We start from the raw sequence: 16450 nt of genomic DNA, 5'->3' as shown, positions 1-16450 counted from the left end.
ACCGTTGAAACGAGCTCATTTTTCCACGTAGGATAGCCGTGCGTTTTTTTCATTCCAGATTTCATCGGGGGTTACTATGGGCAGGCAAAATTGGCTTGGTATGGTAGGCTGAGAGATAATGTAGTGTACATAGTTGATGACTTTGAAACCCAAATAAGTCAATGAGTTCTCATTTCTATGGATCGAAAATAGTGCCGTTGAAACGAGCTCATTTTTCCACGTAGGATAGCCGTGCGTTTTTTCATTCCAGATTTCATCGGGGGTTACTATGGGCAGGCAAAATTGGCTTTGGTAGGCGTAGGCTGAGAGATAATGTAGTGTACATAGTTTATGACTTTGAAACCTAAATAAGTCAATGACGTTTCATTTCTATGGATCGAAAATAGTACCGTTGAAACGAGCTCATTTTTCCACGTAGGATAGCCGTGCGTTTTTTCATTCCAGATTTCATCGGGGGTTACTATTGTTTTTGCGGTTTTACTCCTGTTGGAAACGCTATTGCCTTAAATTATTTCTTGTCCACATATCTTAGTTGTCTTGTAATATTATTGATAGCTATGTAGAGTATGCAGCATTCATATTTATTTAGTTGCGAAACATTGAAACTATTGCGCATTATAATACTATACGACTTTGTCATTCTATTAAAACGTTTTTATAAATAACTTTTTTTTGTCCTTTAGGTACATACTATGTACTATCCTGAAGGCTTTAACAGTGGTTTTTAGAAGCTCTAAAATTATTTCGACTTTTGATATTTTTTTTTGTCCTTTTATCTTAAGTATTTATTGTTTCGTATTTCTTTCAGCTGTGTCCTTATTCTTGTAGATCCTCTCTATAATAAGCTCACACACCTCCAATTGAATGGCAGACATATTCATTAAGATTCCATTGCCTAAATCTGTCTTTAGACATAGTAATTCATGCTTTTTTTTCAGTTTTTTAACCGTTTTGTTCGGCTAGACTTTTTTTAACTGTAGCCATCCCTTAATTCGTGTATTCTCATCTTATTAAAGTAACTCCCAAGTCATTATAAATTTTTTCGACTTCTTACAAATGTTTTTTTTGAATTATCCTTGTAGCACTATTTTTTTCGGCTTGCGACCAATTGTTTGTCGTTTGTCTTCAAACTTGGAGGAGTTTCTTAGAATATACGGCTGATACTACTTGCCTTGTTACCGTCGTGTCAAGATGATTTAGGAATTATTATTTGGTGATATTGTAACTTTTATGGTTATTTTATAAAGTATTAATTCTATACGGTCATTATTTGCCTTGGCAGACGTTGTTTGCCGTTTAGGTAGTGTTTTGTATTATCTCAAGTTATGCAATAGGTTTTCACTTGTTCTCCTCGAGCAAGGAGTCTTGTCATATTAATTGTTGGGATTTTTTAATACTTTGGCAACTTCTCTCTCGTTTTTTAATAAATCATGTTTCAATTCTGTGCAATAGATGCGCTAGATACTAATTACCTTTTTTAATTAGTCCTCTGTTATTATGTAAGTCATTAAATATATGGTCTTAATTTTTGTAATTCCTTTTATCCATCATCTTATCTATGATAAAAAAAAGAACTCAAGGACCTCTAATTTAGTTATGACTTAGGCTCAAATATTCTTAAACTAATCCAACAGTTATTTGTGCTTTTGGTTTTTGATACCTGTAGATCCATACTTGGTGAATAGTTTATTAATGAATGCCAAGTAATGGTTTGACGTAAATTTAGTCTACTTCTAGTTGAACAGATTCACTATTCTCACTCTTTGTACAGGTTGCTACTATTTTATTTTATTTTGAGTGATTCCGTCATAAATCTCTTCATATCACTCAATTATTACGTCAAGTACATTTATAAACAGTTTATTATGCCGGCTAGACTTTTTTAAACAAACTGTAGACATAAACATTACAATTTTCGACCTAGTAAAAGTATTCCCATGGGCTTAGAAAATTTTTTCGAGTTTTGAAAAGTATTTTTCTGTTTTTGTCTTATGTGTCCATTTTTCCAATTTCTTTCGGCTAGGAACGGAATCTTGATAATTTGCGTTAAAACTTTTAGGAGTCATGCAGAAGATGTTTTTTTTAACTAGGCGTGCAGCTGTTGTTATACAAAACGTCTTTTAAAGTTTTAATTGGCAATATGGCTCTTTTTAAGATATTTTATAAAGTATTTCCTTCATTATTTTGTCCATTCAAATTCTGCTTACCTCGTGCGTAATGAAAACAGTCTTCGTATAATGCTAAAGTAACTCCGACTAATTGTGACTGTTCGTTTTAGTCAAAACTTACAAGTTTATCGATTATTGGTCGATACAAGTTTATTTTTCACTCATCACAGCCCCTAGTCAATCAGTCTACTCTATACATCTCGTCATGCAGTTAATCAAGTGCATAACAGATCAAAGCACGTTTATATGGCATAAAAACACGTGTTTAACGCATCCGTTTAGGTTGGGAACGTATTTTAGGCCTGAACATAACATAGCATGGTATGTCACGTGAAAGTCACGTGTATCAATAATACTAGTCGTGTCTTGTACTACACTGCTAAAACGAGACTCCGCCAGAATTATAGCTTAGGGGGGAGAGCGTCGGTCTTTGAAAGCGGGGTTTAGGGGTTCGACCCCCACCGGCATCATTTTTTGCACTTTTGACACGACTACTTTTAAGCGTGATCTTCCCCACCAGCGTATTCCTGAGGCCGAGGCGGTTCTCCCACATTTTTTTGCTAGGGATTTTGTTAGAAAAATATTTCGGAATATTTAATTTCCCATCTTTATTCAAAATCAGTCAGTGACCTACAACTTTTTTATAGAACTTGATTCGGTTGTGTTGGTCAACAAGGGGATTATTTTTTTACTCGATAATTCGTTATTAACAAGGCGTATACGCGTAAAACTAAAGTTTTGCAAGGGGAAGGGATTTAAATGGGCTCTGATAAACGATGCTTGCCATCAGAATTAGATATAAAAGGCAACTGTACTCCTACTCGTATACTACTCCGTCTATAATTTCCAAAGATCATCCAAACTAAGTTGGGGTAATAACAAATGCTTATTAAAGGCTAGAAGATAATAGCAAGTTGTCTCTATATCAAGTCATTTTCATTCGCTTGCGGAACTTTTATCTTGAGCAGTATAATGTAGATGAACACCGTTAAACAAGATTAAAGCATCTTTGATCTTCTTTAATACTATAGTCATGCCTGGTTGAAATATAACTGATCAAAATACATTATCAGATAATTGACTATTAAAAAGGGAAAGGTACTAAAAAACGAAAGCAGGTAAGAAAATGAGGGTCTATTCTAAGTTGGAGAGTTTTTCACGATTAAAATAAAGTCTTTTCCTATACTCGAAATCTGAAAAACATTTCGTTACTTTTAAAAATTCTTTTGGCTCTGGTCTTTATCTTAATAGTCACTCCTCATATTCAGCCGACACATGTGTAAAGTAATGACAGACTAATTTATTAAGGTGTCATTGAATAAAACTGTCTTTAGACATATAATTTCATGATTTGTTCCCTTTTGTACACTTTTTTGTCCAGCTAGACTTTTTTTCAAATATTAGCATATCTACATTTGCCTATTCCAAACACATTAAAATTACTCCCATGTCATGATAAAATTTTTACGACTTTTGAGAAATATATTTCTGTTTTTTTCTTCAGTCTTTTATTTCCTAATTTCTTTCGGCTTGGAACGAAATCTTGAGATTATCCTTTGAAACTTTTAGGAGTCGTGTAGAAGATAATACGTAAACTATACATAATGTGCCAGTTATTCAAAACTGCTTTAAAAGTTGTTCATTGGCAGTATTCTCAGTTTTTTAAGTATTTTAGACTGTTTCTTCTTCAATAATGAGTGAATTCTTGATCTGCTTATCTGGCGTATATTTTATAAGGTCTTTATACTATGCTTAAACTATTTAAATAATTGCGTACTTTGCGCAGTGATAAAAAATTACAAGGCCTTCCAATTGTTGGTCATTTTAATACCATCATCGCTACCTGTTTGTTATTTTGTTAAATGTTTGCTGTATTTTGCTCACAGTTGCCCTGGTTATCACTGCAACTGCGGCAGGTATTCCTCAATTTATGATATTTATTCAATAAAGTATTGTAACTTACTTTGAACTTTTGGTCTATCAATTGGAGAATCATTTTATCTTCGATGACTTTATGGTGTTCATATCTTGTTTTAAACTGAACTGGTCTATGCTAAAACTGTTAAGAATGCAACTAGTTTAGACTTAGCGTATAATTAGCATTTACTCTGCAACATGAATGTTTTTTTGCCCAAGACTCGGGTTATTTTTTCCAATTTTTTTCTTTGTTCATTATATTTCGTAGATGGTTAATGAATATGATTTTAAAATTGTTATAAGAAGGCCAATTACTGTGGCAGTCCAACTTTTGCTTACTTTTCAATAAGTATTTTGTGTTCTATGTACTTGACTGTCTTGTGTCCGACCTGCTCTATGAGAGATACTTTTTTTAACAGTTGAAACACAATCATCGGATTATTGTTCTTGTATCAAATCTATTTCCAAGCATTTATAAAACATTTTCGATTTCTGAGAAATATTTTTTTCTTTTGTCTAAAGTATAATTTTATCAAATAATCTTTCGGCTTGTGACTAATTAATGGTATTTATTTTCAATTCTTTGAACAGCTAATTAAGAACCGTTTATTCAACTATCTGCATAATATTGGTTGCTCCAAAACAGTGTCAGAAAAAATATTATTGAAAGAAACTGTTATTTTTCTCTTTATTTCGTAAGGTACTCTCATGAATATCACATAATTTTATCTTCAGTTTCTCTAATGTTCAGTACCAACAGTCTCCACCGTTTGCTAAAATTATGTCAAGTATATTTTACTAGTTTTCCTGGTCCAAACAGTTTTGCTTCACGTGCTGTGGGTGTTTCAATAATGTTACCACTACTTTGTGAATATTTGATCACCATTTTTATATTTCGATTAATATTTGTTATATATAGCTTAAAGTATGTACTGTAATTTTTGCTTATTAAGCATTTCATAAATTAAATGGCCAGGCACATTGCATCCTTTGGCTGTAAACATAAGAAATAGTCAAGTACAAAGTGATTAATTTATCGTTGGGATTACATTTTAGAACAAAATAACTCAGTTAAAGGTTCTTGTAGGTCTAAATTTACGTTGTGCTTTTGGAAATGCAGTTTCAGTATAAGCATTTTAGAATTTTTAACATTTTCATATACGATATTTTCTGCAAATATTGACCAATATTTCTTCGGTATTTCATTTTATATAAATTCTCTTCCGTTAAATGTTGTTCTACGTGTTTGTTTACGTTACACTATGACAAAATTTGGCTTGAGTATGGAGATGTCTGGATCTGTAACAATTTGTAACATTGTAACTTTGACAAAGTTTCATCATTATCTTGTCGGGACTTGATTTTACAGCAAGATATCTCAGTTTAAAGTTGTTGAGCGTATTCATTTACGTTATATGTAAAAAAGCGGTTTGAGTATGGCCATTTTTGGATTTGTAACAATTTGTAACAATTTGTAACTTTGGCATTGAATGATTAGTATCTCGTCGGGATTTGATTTTAGAGAAAAATGTTGCAGTTTAATGTTGTTCAGCGTATAAATTTACGTCATACTACATAAAAAAGCGGCTTGAGTATGGCCATTTTTTGATTTGTAACAATTTGTAACAATTTGTAACTTTGGCATTGAATGACCAGTATCTCGTCGGGATTTGATTTTAGAGAAAAATGTTACAGTTTAATGTTGTTCAGCGCGCCTATTTACGCCATACTAAGTAAAAAATCGGCTTGAGTATGGACATTTTTGGATTTGTAACAATTTGTAACAATTTGTAACTTTGCCATTGAATGATTAGTATCTCGTCGGGATTTGATTTTAGGGGAAAATATCTCAGTTTAATGTTGTTCAGAGCGCCCATTTACGTTATACTAAGTAAAAAATTGGCTTGAGTATGGACATTTTTGGATTTGTAACAATTTGTAACAATTTGTAACTTTGCCATTGAATGATTAGTATCTCGTCGGGATTTGATTTTAGAGAAAAATGTTACAGTTTAATGTTGTTCAGCGCGTCCATTTACGTCATGCTAAGTAAAAAAGCGGCTTGAGTATGGACATTTTTGGATTTGTAACAATTTGTAACAATTTGTAACTTTGGATTGATTGATCAGTATCTCGTCGGGATTTAATTTTAGAAAAAAATGTCTCAGTCAAATGTTGTTCAGCGTATCAATTTATGTCATACTATGTAAAAATGCGGCTTGAGTATGGCCATTTTTGGATTTGTAACAATTTGTAACATTGGTATATCTCGTCGGGATCGGACTTTAGAACAAAAAATGCGGGCCTAATGTTGTTCTCCTTGTCAAGTTACGTCATAATATTGACAATCCGCTGTTGGTAGTTACATTTTTGGATTTTTCGCAATTTGTAACATTGTGTATATCTCGTCGGGATCGGACTTTAGAAGGAAAAGTCCGGTCCTAATGTTGTTCTCTATGTCCAGTAACATCATAATATTGAAAATCCGAAGTTTCTAGTCACATTTTTGCAAATGTTACAAATTGTTACAAATTGTTACAAATTGTTACAAATTTCATACTGAGGGGTTCATTCCTGGGGTACTGTAGTCAGGCAACATCGTTGTCGTAGGCAACATCGTTGTCGTAGGCAACATGGTTGTCGTAGGCAACATGGTTGTCATAGGCAACATGGTTGTCGTAGGTCTTATGGTTGTCGTAGGTAACACAGTTGTCGTATGCATCATTGTTTTCGATGGTGATAGATTTGTCTAGGTTATTATTTGTGTAGTCCTAGTGATCATTATTTGCCATAGTGATCATATTCGTCATGGTTATCAAATATTGTTATAGTGATCGATAATATCCATAGCTATATTTTAATGGCATGGTAATTATGCTGTCATGGTTATCCAGTTGTCTTTGTGACATCTTATTTGCTTAGTACCCTTGGTTATCCTGTTGTCATAGATCTTTTGCTGCCATAGTTATCCCCGTTGTCTTGCATACGTTCTTATCTTTGTTATATTGTTGTCTAGGTTAATGTGGTGTCATGGACATTATTTCCTTTTAAGTTTTGTATTGTTTCCTTTTCATTGTTGTCTTAGTTACATTCTTGTCTGTGTATTCTTATTTTCTTATTATCCTGATAGTCTCGTTGTCTTGGTTACCTTACTTTACTTCTTTCTTCAATGTCAAGTATGTCATATTGTCTAGGTTATTGTGTTGCTTAGTCTTCGTAGCTGTCTTGGTTGTGTAGCAACCAGGACATCATGCTGTCTTGGATACCGTTGTTTTCCATATTAGGTCCGCTTCGCTTCTTTGTTGTCTTCACTTCTTTGTTGTCTTGGCTATTTAGTATCCATGATATCGTGATCTCATACTAATAATGTCGTCCTACTTAATTGGTTTTCTTAGTTATTTAGTTGCCTTGGATATCTAGTTGTCGTTCATATTATGTTGTCTTGGAGATTCCGTTGCTTTAGGCATCGTTTTGCCCAAGTTATATTGTTGTCTTAGTTACTGGTACTCTTAGGTATATTATTATTATAGGTATTGGGTTGTCTTAGATATCTTCTTCTCTGAGATATCCTGTTGCCATAGTCATGTGGTTTTACTACTTGTTTCGTTGTCTTAAATACTTTGTTGCCTTGACTATTTGGATGTCCTGGAGTTCTTGCTGCCTAGTCGTCTTAGATATCTGGTTGTCTTAGATACACTTACCCTAGATACCTGGTTGGCTTTTGATATTTTTACCTTGGATACTTGGTTGCCCTAGATAGATTATTCGCTTAGATACCCCGTTGCCTTGGACTTGGTTCCCATAGATATCTCGCTGACTAATGTATCTAGCTGTCGTATATTTCTACTTGTCAAAGATATCATGTTGTCTTGGATACCCTGTTTCCTTACTCACGCTGTTGGCCTAATTTCGTTGTATTCTTACATATTATGGTGTGTTGATCATATTGTTCTCTTAGTTACCTTGTTTTCTTCGACCCCTTGTTGTCTTGGAGACTGCGTTGTCTTTGTTTCTTTGTTGTCCAACTTATTTTTTGCTGTCTGCGTTTAGTCGTTGTCTTGAGAATGGTGTCTCCATGATACCATGTTGTTCCGAAATTGTGTTGTCTTCGAAATTATGTCATCTATATTTCTTTATTGCCTTGGTTATTTGGTATCTAGGATACCATATTGTCTAGGTTATTTGGTAACCGGAATATCTGGTTGTCTTGGATATTGTCGTCTTGGTTATTTGGTATCAAAATTTTGTTGGCTTGGATATTGTTGTAATCCGTATTGGGTTGTATTCGCTTCTTGGTTGCCTTGGCTATTGAGTATGCATGATGTCGTGTATTATTGATTATTTGTTACATTCACGTCTTTGTTGTCCACGTTACTTCGTGTCTTGGTTGCTGTGTCGTCTTAGAAACAACAATATCATGTTGGATATTAAGACGTCCTTCGTTTTAAATCGTGTTAGAGGCGCTGCTGTTCTAAATTATTACTTGTCAACAATATTTTTTGGATATAATTTTATCTAGTTGCCGCCATTTCTCATCCTCAGTATCTTATTTGTCTTTAAAGAATTATTTATAGCTTTGTAGAGTATGCAACCTCAATATTTACTATACTTGGGAACCATTGAAACAATTGTCATTATAATACTATACGACTTTGTCATTATCTCAAAACTTTTGTATATCTAGCCTTTTTTCGTTGTTTAGATAAATACTACGTACTATCTTGAAAACATTACCAGTATTTGTTAGAAGTTCTGAAATTATTTCGACTTTTGATATTTTTCTTTGTCCTTTTATCTTAAGTATTTATTGTTTCTAATTTCTTTCGGCTCTGCTCCTTATTCTCGCGGATCCTCTCCGTAATAAACTTACACACCTCTAAATAAATGGCACACTTATTCATTAAAATACCATTGCCTAAAACTGTCTTTCGACATAGTATTTATGAGTTTTTTCACTTTTGTATCTTTTTGTGTTCGGCTAGACTTTTTTTAACAATACCCATACGTACATTTGTGAATTCTCATCTTATTAAAGTAATTCCCAAGTCATTATAAATTTTTTTCGACTTCTTACAAATTTTTTTTTGGCTTATCCTCCGTGCACTATTTTCTTCGGCTTGCGACCAATTATATGCCATTTGTCCACAAACTTGGAGAAGTTTCTTAGAAGATACGGCTGCTACAACCTGCCCTGTTGAGATTGTGTCAAGATGACTTAGCAATTATTATTTGCTGATAAGGTGATCTTTGGAGTCATTTCTGTTATAATATAAAGTACTTAATTCTCTACCGCTTCTATTTACATCTGCTGATGTTGGTTGTAGTGTACGTAAGGTTTATTGTTCTCTTAAGTTATACAATAGTCCTTCACTTCTTTTTATCATGGAAATAGTCATGTCGTATCGACTGTTGTATTTTCATAATAGTTTGACTACTTCTTTCTCGTTTTAAATCAATCTTCCTTACATTTTGTACATAGATGCGCTACATACTACTTACAGTCTTTGTATTACGCCTCGTTTGTTAAGCAAGTCATTAAATATATGTTCTTATACTTTATATTTTATGTCGACCTTCATCCGAGGTACTAACAATGATCAAAAGGTCCTCTTATTTAGTTAAAAATTGGCTAAAATGCTCTTAAACAAATTCAATCGCTTTTCATGCATTATTGTCTTTTCACAAGTAGACTTATAATCGGTGATCATGTTATTAACAAATCACAGAAAATGGTTGGGTTTATACGTAATCTTCTTCCATTCCAGCATATTAACTGTTACCGCTTTCTTAACAGGTTGCTACTATTAAATTTTGAGCTACTCTCTAATAAATCTCTTCATATTACTCAGTTACTACCTCTATTTCGTTTACAAACATTTTATTTTTTGGGCTAGACTTTTTTAAATAAAATGTAGACATAAAGAATACAATTTTATACGTAATACAAGTTTTCCCATGTCCTTAGAAAATTTTTTCGACTTTTAAAATTATTTTTCTGTTTTGTGTTATGTGTCCGTTTTTCCAATTTCTTTCGGCTAGGAAAGGAATTTTGTTATTTTGCTTTGAAACTTTTAGGAGCCTTGTAGAAGATCTTACTTTAACGATGCATGTAGTTACCGTTATACAAAACCATCTTTCTCAATTTAAATTCCCAATATTGCTCTTTTTATGATATTTTATAAAATATTTTATTCGCTATTGTGTCCATTCATATTCTGCTTACCTCTGGCGTAATGGAAAAAGTCTTCGTATAATGCTAAAGTAACTCTGGCTAATTGTCACTGTTCGTTTTGGTCAGAAAATACAAGTCTTGTGAATCATTGGTCATTACAAATTTATTTATCACTCATCACAGCCCCTAGTCCATCAATATACTCTATACATCTCATCACGCATTTAATCATGTGCGAACAAGGTCAAAGGACGTTATGACCTAAAAACATGTGTTTAAGGCGTCCGTTTAGGTTGAAAACACATTTTAGGTGTGTACATAAAATAGCATGGTATGTCACGTGAAAGTCACGTGTATTAATAGTATTAGGCGTGTGTTGTACTACACTGCTAAAACGAGACTCCGCTAGAATTATAGCCTAGGGGGGAGAGCGTCGGTCTTTGAAAGCGGGGTTTAGGAGTTCGACCCCCACCGGGATCATTTTTGCACTTTTGACACGGCTGCTTTTAAGCGTGATCTTTACCACCAACGTATTCCTGACGCCGAGGCGATTCTCCCACATTTTTTTGCTAAAGAGTTTGTTAGAAAAATATTTCGGAATATTTAATTATCCATCATTAGTCAAAGTCGCTTAGTGACCTTCAACTTTTTTATAGAACTTGATTCGGTTGTGTTGGTCAACACAAGGGGATTATTTTTTTATTCGATAATTCGTTATTAACAAGGCGTATACGCTTACAACTAAAGTTTTGCAAGCGAAAGGGATCAAAATTGACTATGATAAACGATGCTTGCCATCAAGATTAGATATAAAAGACAACGGTACTCCTACTTGTATAGTATCCCGTCTATAATTTCCAAAGATCATCCAAACTAGGTTGGGGTAACAACAAATGCTTATTAAAGGCTAGAAGATAATAGCAACATGTCTCTATATCAAGTCATTTTCATTCACCTGCCGAATTTTTATCTTGAACAGTATAATGGTGATGTCCTGGAATACATTTATTATTTGGACTAGCCAACAAAATATTTCGTTGAAAAAAAGGTTCTTCTCTTACTCTTAGAATTATTTTATGGATTGACTCATGTCATACCTATTGTAAGGGTTTTTTTAAGATTTCACCCTCACATTCCTCGATGTTTAATTAATCTTTCGTGTACTTTGTATAAACATGCGCTAGATATTACTAAATCTATTTACAGTATTCACCAGTTATTTAGTAGAGCTTTAATGGGATTGTTCGATGTTCTGTATTTCGTATCAGTCTTATCCTAATTATTTTATAAATAATGACCACACGCCCTTCCAATTTGGTTTAAAGGTTAGCTGAAATGGTCCGAATAGAGTCCGGTTGTTTCTGCATCTTTTGAGGGTTTTAACCTTCACACTCGTGATCATTCTATAAGTAAATTCAAAGTAGATGTTTGGCGTAAAAGTAATCTCCTTGTTGTAAAGACCATTTGTTATTACCCCTCACTCTGTAGGTTACTACTAAGTAGTATTGAGTGACTCTGTAACAAAATTTTACATTTTACTCATTTATGAACAATACGTTACGGATATACGGATTATTTTTCTAGTTAGACTTTTTTTAATAGTTTGTACAGTTACAGATAACAATTCTAGACCTATTAGCACCATCCAAATGTCTTTAGAAATTTTTTTTGACTTCTGAAAAATGTTTTTCTTTCTTTGTCATATGTTTCCTTTTTTCCCAAATTCTTTCGGCTTGCAACGAATTCTTAGTATTGCTCTTTTATACTTTTGAGAGTCATACAGGAGATACTATGTAAACTATATATGCAGTGATGGCTATTACAAACAGCTGTCAAACTTATTAACTGGCAATATTCTAAATTCTTTAAGTATTTTAGACTGTTTCTTCTTCAATAATGAGTGAATTCAGGATTTGTTTATCTGGTGTGTATTTTACAATTTCTTTATACTATGCTTAAACTATTTAAATAATTGCAGACTTTCCGCTGTGATAAAAAATTACAAGGCCTTCCAATTGTTGTTCCTTTTAATACCATCATCGCTACTTGTTCGTTATTTTGTTAAGTGTTTACAATATTTTGCTCACATTTGCACTAGTAATCAAGGCGACTGTTGCAGGTATTCCCCAATTTACAGCAATTATTCAATAAAGTATTGTAACTTACTTTGAAGTTGTGGTCGAGCAATTGAAGAATTGTTTTCTCATCAATGACTGTTGGGAGTTCATGTCATGTTTTAAACTGAGCTGATCTATGCTAAAACTGTTACAAACACTAGTACTTTAGATTTATGGCCTAAATAATACTTACTCCACAACTTGAAAGTTTCTTTGCCCAAGACTCGGGATATATCGTGAATTATTGTTCCTCGTTCATAACATTTCGTAGATGGTTACAAAATATGTTTCTATAATTATGATATGAAGGCTAATTATTGTGGCAATTCAACCTTTTGTGAATTTGGCCCAGGTATCATTAGGTTAGGTATCTGACGTTTGTTTATCTGACCTGATTTATGATATAGACTTTTTTTAACAGTTTGTGTACGGAGCGCAGACGCTTAGAATTCTATTAAAAGTATTCCCATGTCGTTGTAAATTTTTTTCGACTTTTGAAAAATATTTTTTTGTATTTTGTTTAAAAGATACTTTTTTCCAAATATCTTTCCGGTTGGGACGTATGCTTGGTATTTTGTTCTAGTACTTGCATCATGAAAGTAGCAGGTCTTCTTAAACCGATATGGACTGCGTTAGTCTTTTAAAAGTTTCCGAAAATATTATTTGGCTTTGTTGTTGGGTTTTTTATGTCTTTAACAATTGGAATTTTTGAAACTGCATAAATTCTTGTTTCGTCTACACCATATGCAGTGTAGAAGTTCCTTTATCATTGTATACCTATTCCAATTGTTTATAAGTAATGATTGTTGGCAAACAGTTACTACCTGAAGTGTTATTATTTTTTTTAATGTACTCATCCTTACTTCGTTAAATTCGACTATGTCTTCCCATATCCTCTCAAAGAAGAGCTGGTTAGTCCTAAATTAAATCGAGGTATTTCCCAGTTATAATATATATCATACATGCAATCACTTGGTATTTCGTAATTTATTTTATTAACTTGATAACAATTCGTCTAAACTAATTTTATCTTACATGTTAATGATACAAGGACAGTCTAGGGTATGTTGAACCGATTGACGACAGTTTTTTTCCTGAAATTTGCATTTAAAGAAGTATCAGACCATATAATTATGGCTTATTGAAAATCACCAATACTTGTAATACAGAAGCCATATGCTTTTCTAAAAGCAACTAAACTATTTATTTCCACTTATTTTTTATACATAAACAGTAGCAGGGCCCATAGTTTCTGTTTCTACAAGATGAGAATTTGCCAAAGATATATTAGCACTCGATATTGGAGCTAAAATAGCAAAGTAACAGTCTGTAATATAACCGGGCTGTCATTTATAATAATGCTAGAGGTCAGCCAGATGAATGAATCCTGCCTTGAAAAATAAGTTTACACCAAAAAAGCCAGAAACAATTATATAGCACAATACTCTGCAATTTCATCATGAAAATAGACCACAATCCCTTACAATTTACCCTAGAGTACGGCTAGAAACAATCCAAGACTAGTACTTTTCATGCCTGCCGTTTTCCAGCCAATCATCGCACAGGATTCCCCAAAAAAGTCAATTTTTTAAAAAAAATTATTTTTTTGCAGAACAATTAAAAAAGTTAAAAGCGGAGTTTGAAATATTTCGTCCATTTTGGATTTTTAAAAACGTTCGCAGCCAATCAATTATTGTCCGACGGCGTTGAAACTAGTATCATTCGAAAGCCCTTTTAAAGGCACAGAGCGTAACCAAGCCGGATGTTTAAAGTGTATTCTAAAATCTATTTCAAAAACGATGTAAATTTCATTTCCCTGCTTAAAATCGGGATTTTTGACTTTAAACGTGTGTAACAACATGTCTGCCAATCCAAGGGGGGTCATGTTATACATTTTTGAAATGCCACGATTTTTAGCTATTTTTGAGGAAATTTGTCAAATTTCATTCGGGGTACTATGGGCAGGCAAAATTGACTTTGCTGGCGTAGGCTGAGAGAAAATGTAGTGTACATAGTTGATGACATTAAAACCCAAATAAGTCAATGAGTTTTCATTTCTATGGATCGAAAATAGTACCGTTGAAACGAGCTCATTTTTCCACGTAGGATAGCCAAGCGTTTTTTTCATTCCAGATTTCATCGGGGGTTACTATGGGCAGGCAAAATTGGCTTGGGTAGGGGTAGGCTGAGAGATAATGTAGTGTACATAGTTGATGAATTTGAAACCCAAATAAGTCAATGAGTTCTCATTTCTATGGATCGAAAATAGTACCGTTGAAACGAGCTCATTTTTCCACGTAAGATAGCCGTGCGTTTTTTTCATTCCAGATTTCATCGGGGGTTACTATGGGCAGGCAAAATTGGCTTGGGTAGGGGTAGGCTGAGAGATAATGTAGTGTACATAGTTGATGAATTTGAAACCCAAATAAGTCATGAGTTCTCATTTCTATGGATCGAAAATAGTACCGTTGAAACGAGCTCATTTTTCCACGTAAGATAGCCGTGCGTTTTTTTCATTCCAGATTTCATCGGGGGTTACTATGGGCAGGCAAAATTGGCTTGGGTAGGGGTAGGCTGAGAGATAATGTAGTGTACATAGTTGATGAATTTGAAACCCAAATAAGTCAATGAGTTCTCATTTCTATGGATCGAAAATAGTACCGTTGAAACGAGCTCATTTTTCCACGTAAGATAGCCGTGCGTTTTTTTCATTCCAGATTTCATCGGGGGTTACTAATGTGTTGTCATGGCTATCATTTTCTTTTAAATTTTGTATTGTTTCCTCTTCCTCGTTGTCTTAGTTACTTTCTTGTCTATGTATTCTTATTTTCTTATTATCAATTGTAATCTCGTTGTCTTGGTGATAATGGGTTGTTTGGTGATCATTGGGGTTGTCTTGGTGATCATGGGGTTGTCTTGGTGAGGATAGTTGTCTAGGAGAGAATAGTTTTCTATGTCTGGATGGTTGTCTAGGTGATGATCGTGGTCTTATTGAATAATCATAATCATAGTGTTCAATATCGGTCGTAATGATTAATCATAGTCATGGTTATTAATCATAGTCATGGTGTTCACTATTAGCCATAGTTATCAATATTAGTCATAGTGTTCAATATTAGTCATGGTATTTAATCTTAGTCATGGTGATTATTCATAGTCATGGTATTTAATCTTAGTCATGGTGATTAATCATAGTCATGGTTATTAATCATAGTCATGGTTATTAATCATAGTCATGGTTATTAATCATAGTCATGGTGATAACTGATCTTCATAGTGTTGTATTTGTCTTAATGATCTAATTGTCGCAGTTATTCCTTTGTTGGCATAGAAATCTAGTTGGCTTGTTCATCCTGTTGTCATAGGTATTTATTTGTCATAGGTTTCTAGTTGACATGGTTATGTGTTCAACATAGTTAACTCGTTGACATAGTTGTGTGTTGTTATAGATATCTGCTAGTCATGGTTATCTTTGTATTCATAGTGATCTGCTAGTCATGGTTATCTTTGTATTCATAGTGATCTGCTAGTCATGGTTATCTTTGTATTCATAGTGATCTGTGTTGTCATATTGAGATCATTAGTCATAGTTATCTAGTTCTGATACATATTGAGTTGTTATAGTTATCTAGTTGTTATATTTGTCTCCTAGTCATAATTATCTGGTAGTCATAGTTAGCTGGTTGTCTAGGAGATCTTGTTGTCTTAGATATCATGATGTCCTGGATATGTTGTGACCTTATATATCATGTTACCTTACATATGCAGTTGTCATAGATATCTTCTTTTCTAGACTATCGTGTTGTCATATATATCTTGTTTTGCTACGTACCTGATTGTCCTAGTTAACTGGTTGTCATAAATAACTTGGTACCGTGGTAATCTAGTTGTCTTAGATACATAGTTGCCTTGCATATCTTGCCCTCCCCCATTCCTGTTGTCTTGGCGATCTACTTGTCGTCTTAGCTATTTGGTTGTCTCCATAATATGTTGTCATAGGGATTTTGTTGTCATAAAAATTTGTTTGTCTAAGGTATTATTTTGTGTGAGTTACAGGTATTCTGAGGTATATTGTC

General features: G+C 33.6%; 3 protein-coding genes across 3 annotated transcripts; all 3 read right to left on the bottom strand.

Moving 5' to 3' along the window:
* Nucleotides 1–3104: 3104 nt before the first annotated feature.
* On the bottom strand, nucleotides 3105–4519 carry EV154DRAFT_486610 (uncharacterized protein; the record flags this gene model as incomplete). Its single annotated transcript, XM_051598868.1, has 4 exons — nucleotides 3105–3220; nucleotides 3536–3587; nucleotides 4132–4216; nucleotides 4425–4519. 4 exons carry the CDS (start codon nucleotides 4517–4519, stop codon nucleotides 3105–3107), a joined length of 348 nt encoding a protein of 115 aa, XP_051452313.1.
* A 2154-nt stretch (nucleotides 4520–6673) lies between these two features.
* On the bottom strand, nucleotides 6674–8720 carry EV154DRAFT_569374 (uncharacterized protein; the record flags this gene model as incomplete). The annotated part of the gene is made up of 2 exons (XM_051606132.1): nucleotides 6674–6834; nucleotides 8690–8720. 2 exons carry the CDS (start codon nucleotides 8718–8720, stop codon nucleotides 6674–6676), a joined length of 192 nt encoding a protein of 63 aa, XP_051452312.1.
* Nucleotides 8721–11477: 2757 nt separating this feature from the next.
* EV154DRAFT_486608 (uncharacterized protein) lies at nucleotides 11478–13932 on the bottom strand (the record flags this gene model as incomplete). Its single annotated transcript, XM_051598867.1, has 9 exons — nucleotides 11478–11532; nucleotides 11556–11660; nucleotides 12424–12508; nucleotides 12568–12624; nucleotides 12906–13011; nucleotides 13238–13292; nucleotides 13410–13468; nucleotides 13601–13680; nucleotides 13902–13932. The coding sequence occupies 9 exons, from the start codon at nucleotides 13930–13932 to the stop codon at nucleotides 11478–11480; spliced, it is 633 nt and encodes a 210-aa protein (XP_051452311.1).
* Between the last annotated feature and the right edge of the window lie 2518 nt (nucleotides 13933–16450).

The sequence above is a fragment of the Mucor mucedo genome (genome assembly GCF_025094135.1).
Source record: "Mucor mucedo strain NRRL 3635 chromosome Unknown EV154scaffold_150, whole genome shotgun sequence".
Classification (NCBI taxonomy): Eukaryota; Fungi; Mucoromycota; class Mucoromycetes; order Mucorales; family Mucoraceae; genus Mucor; species Mucor mucedo.
This window is presented reverse-complemented; position numbering and strand designations above follow the sequence as displayed.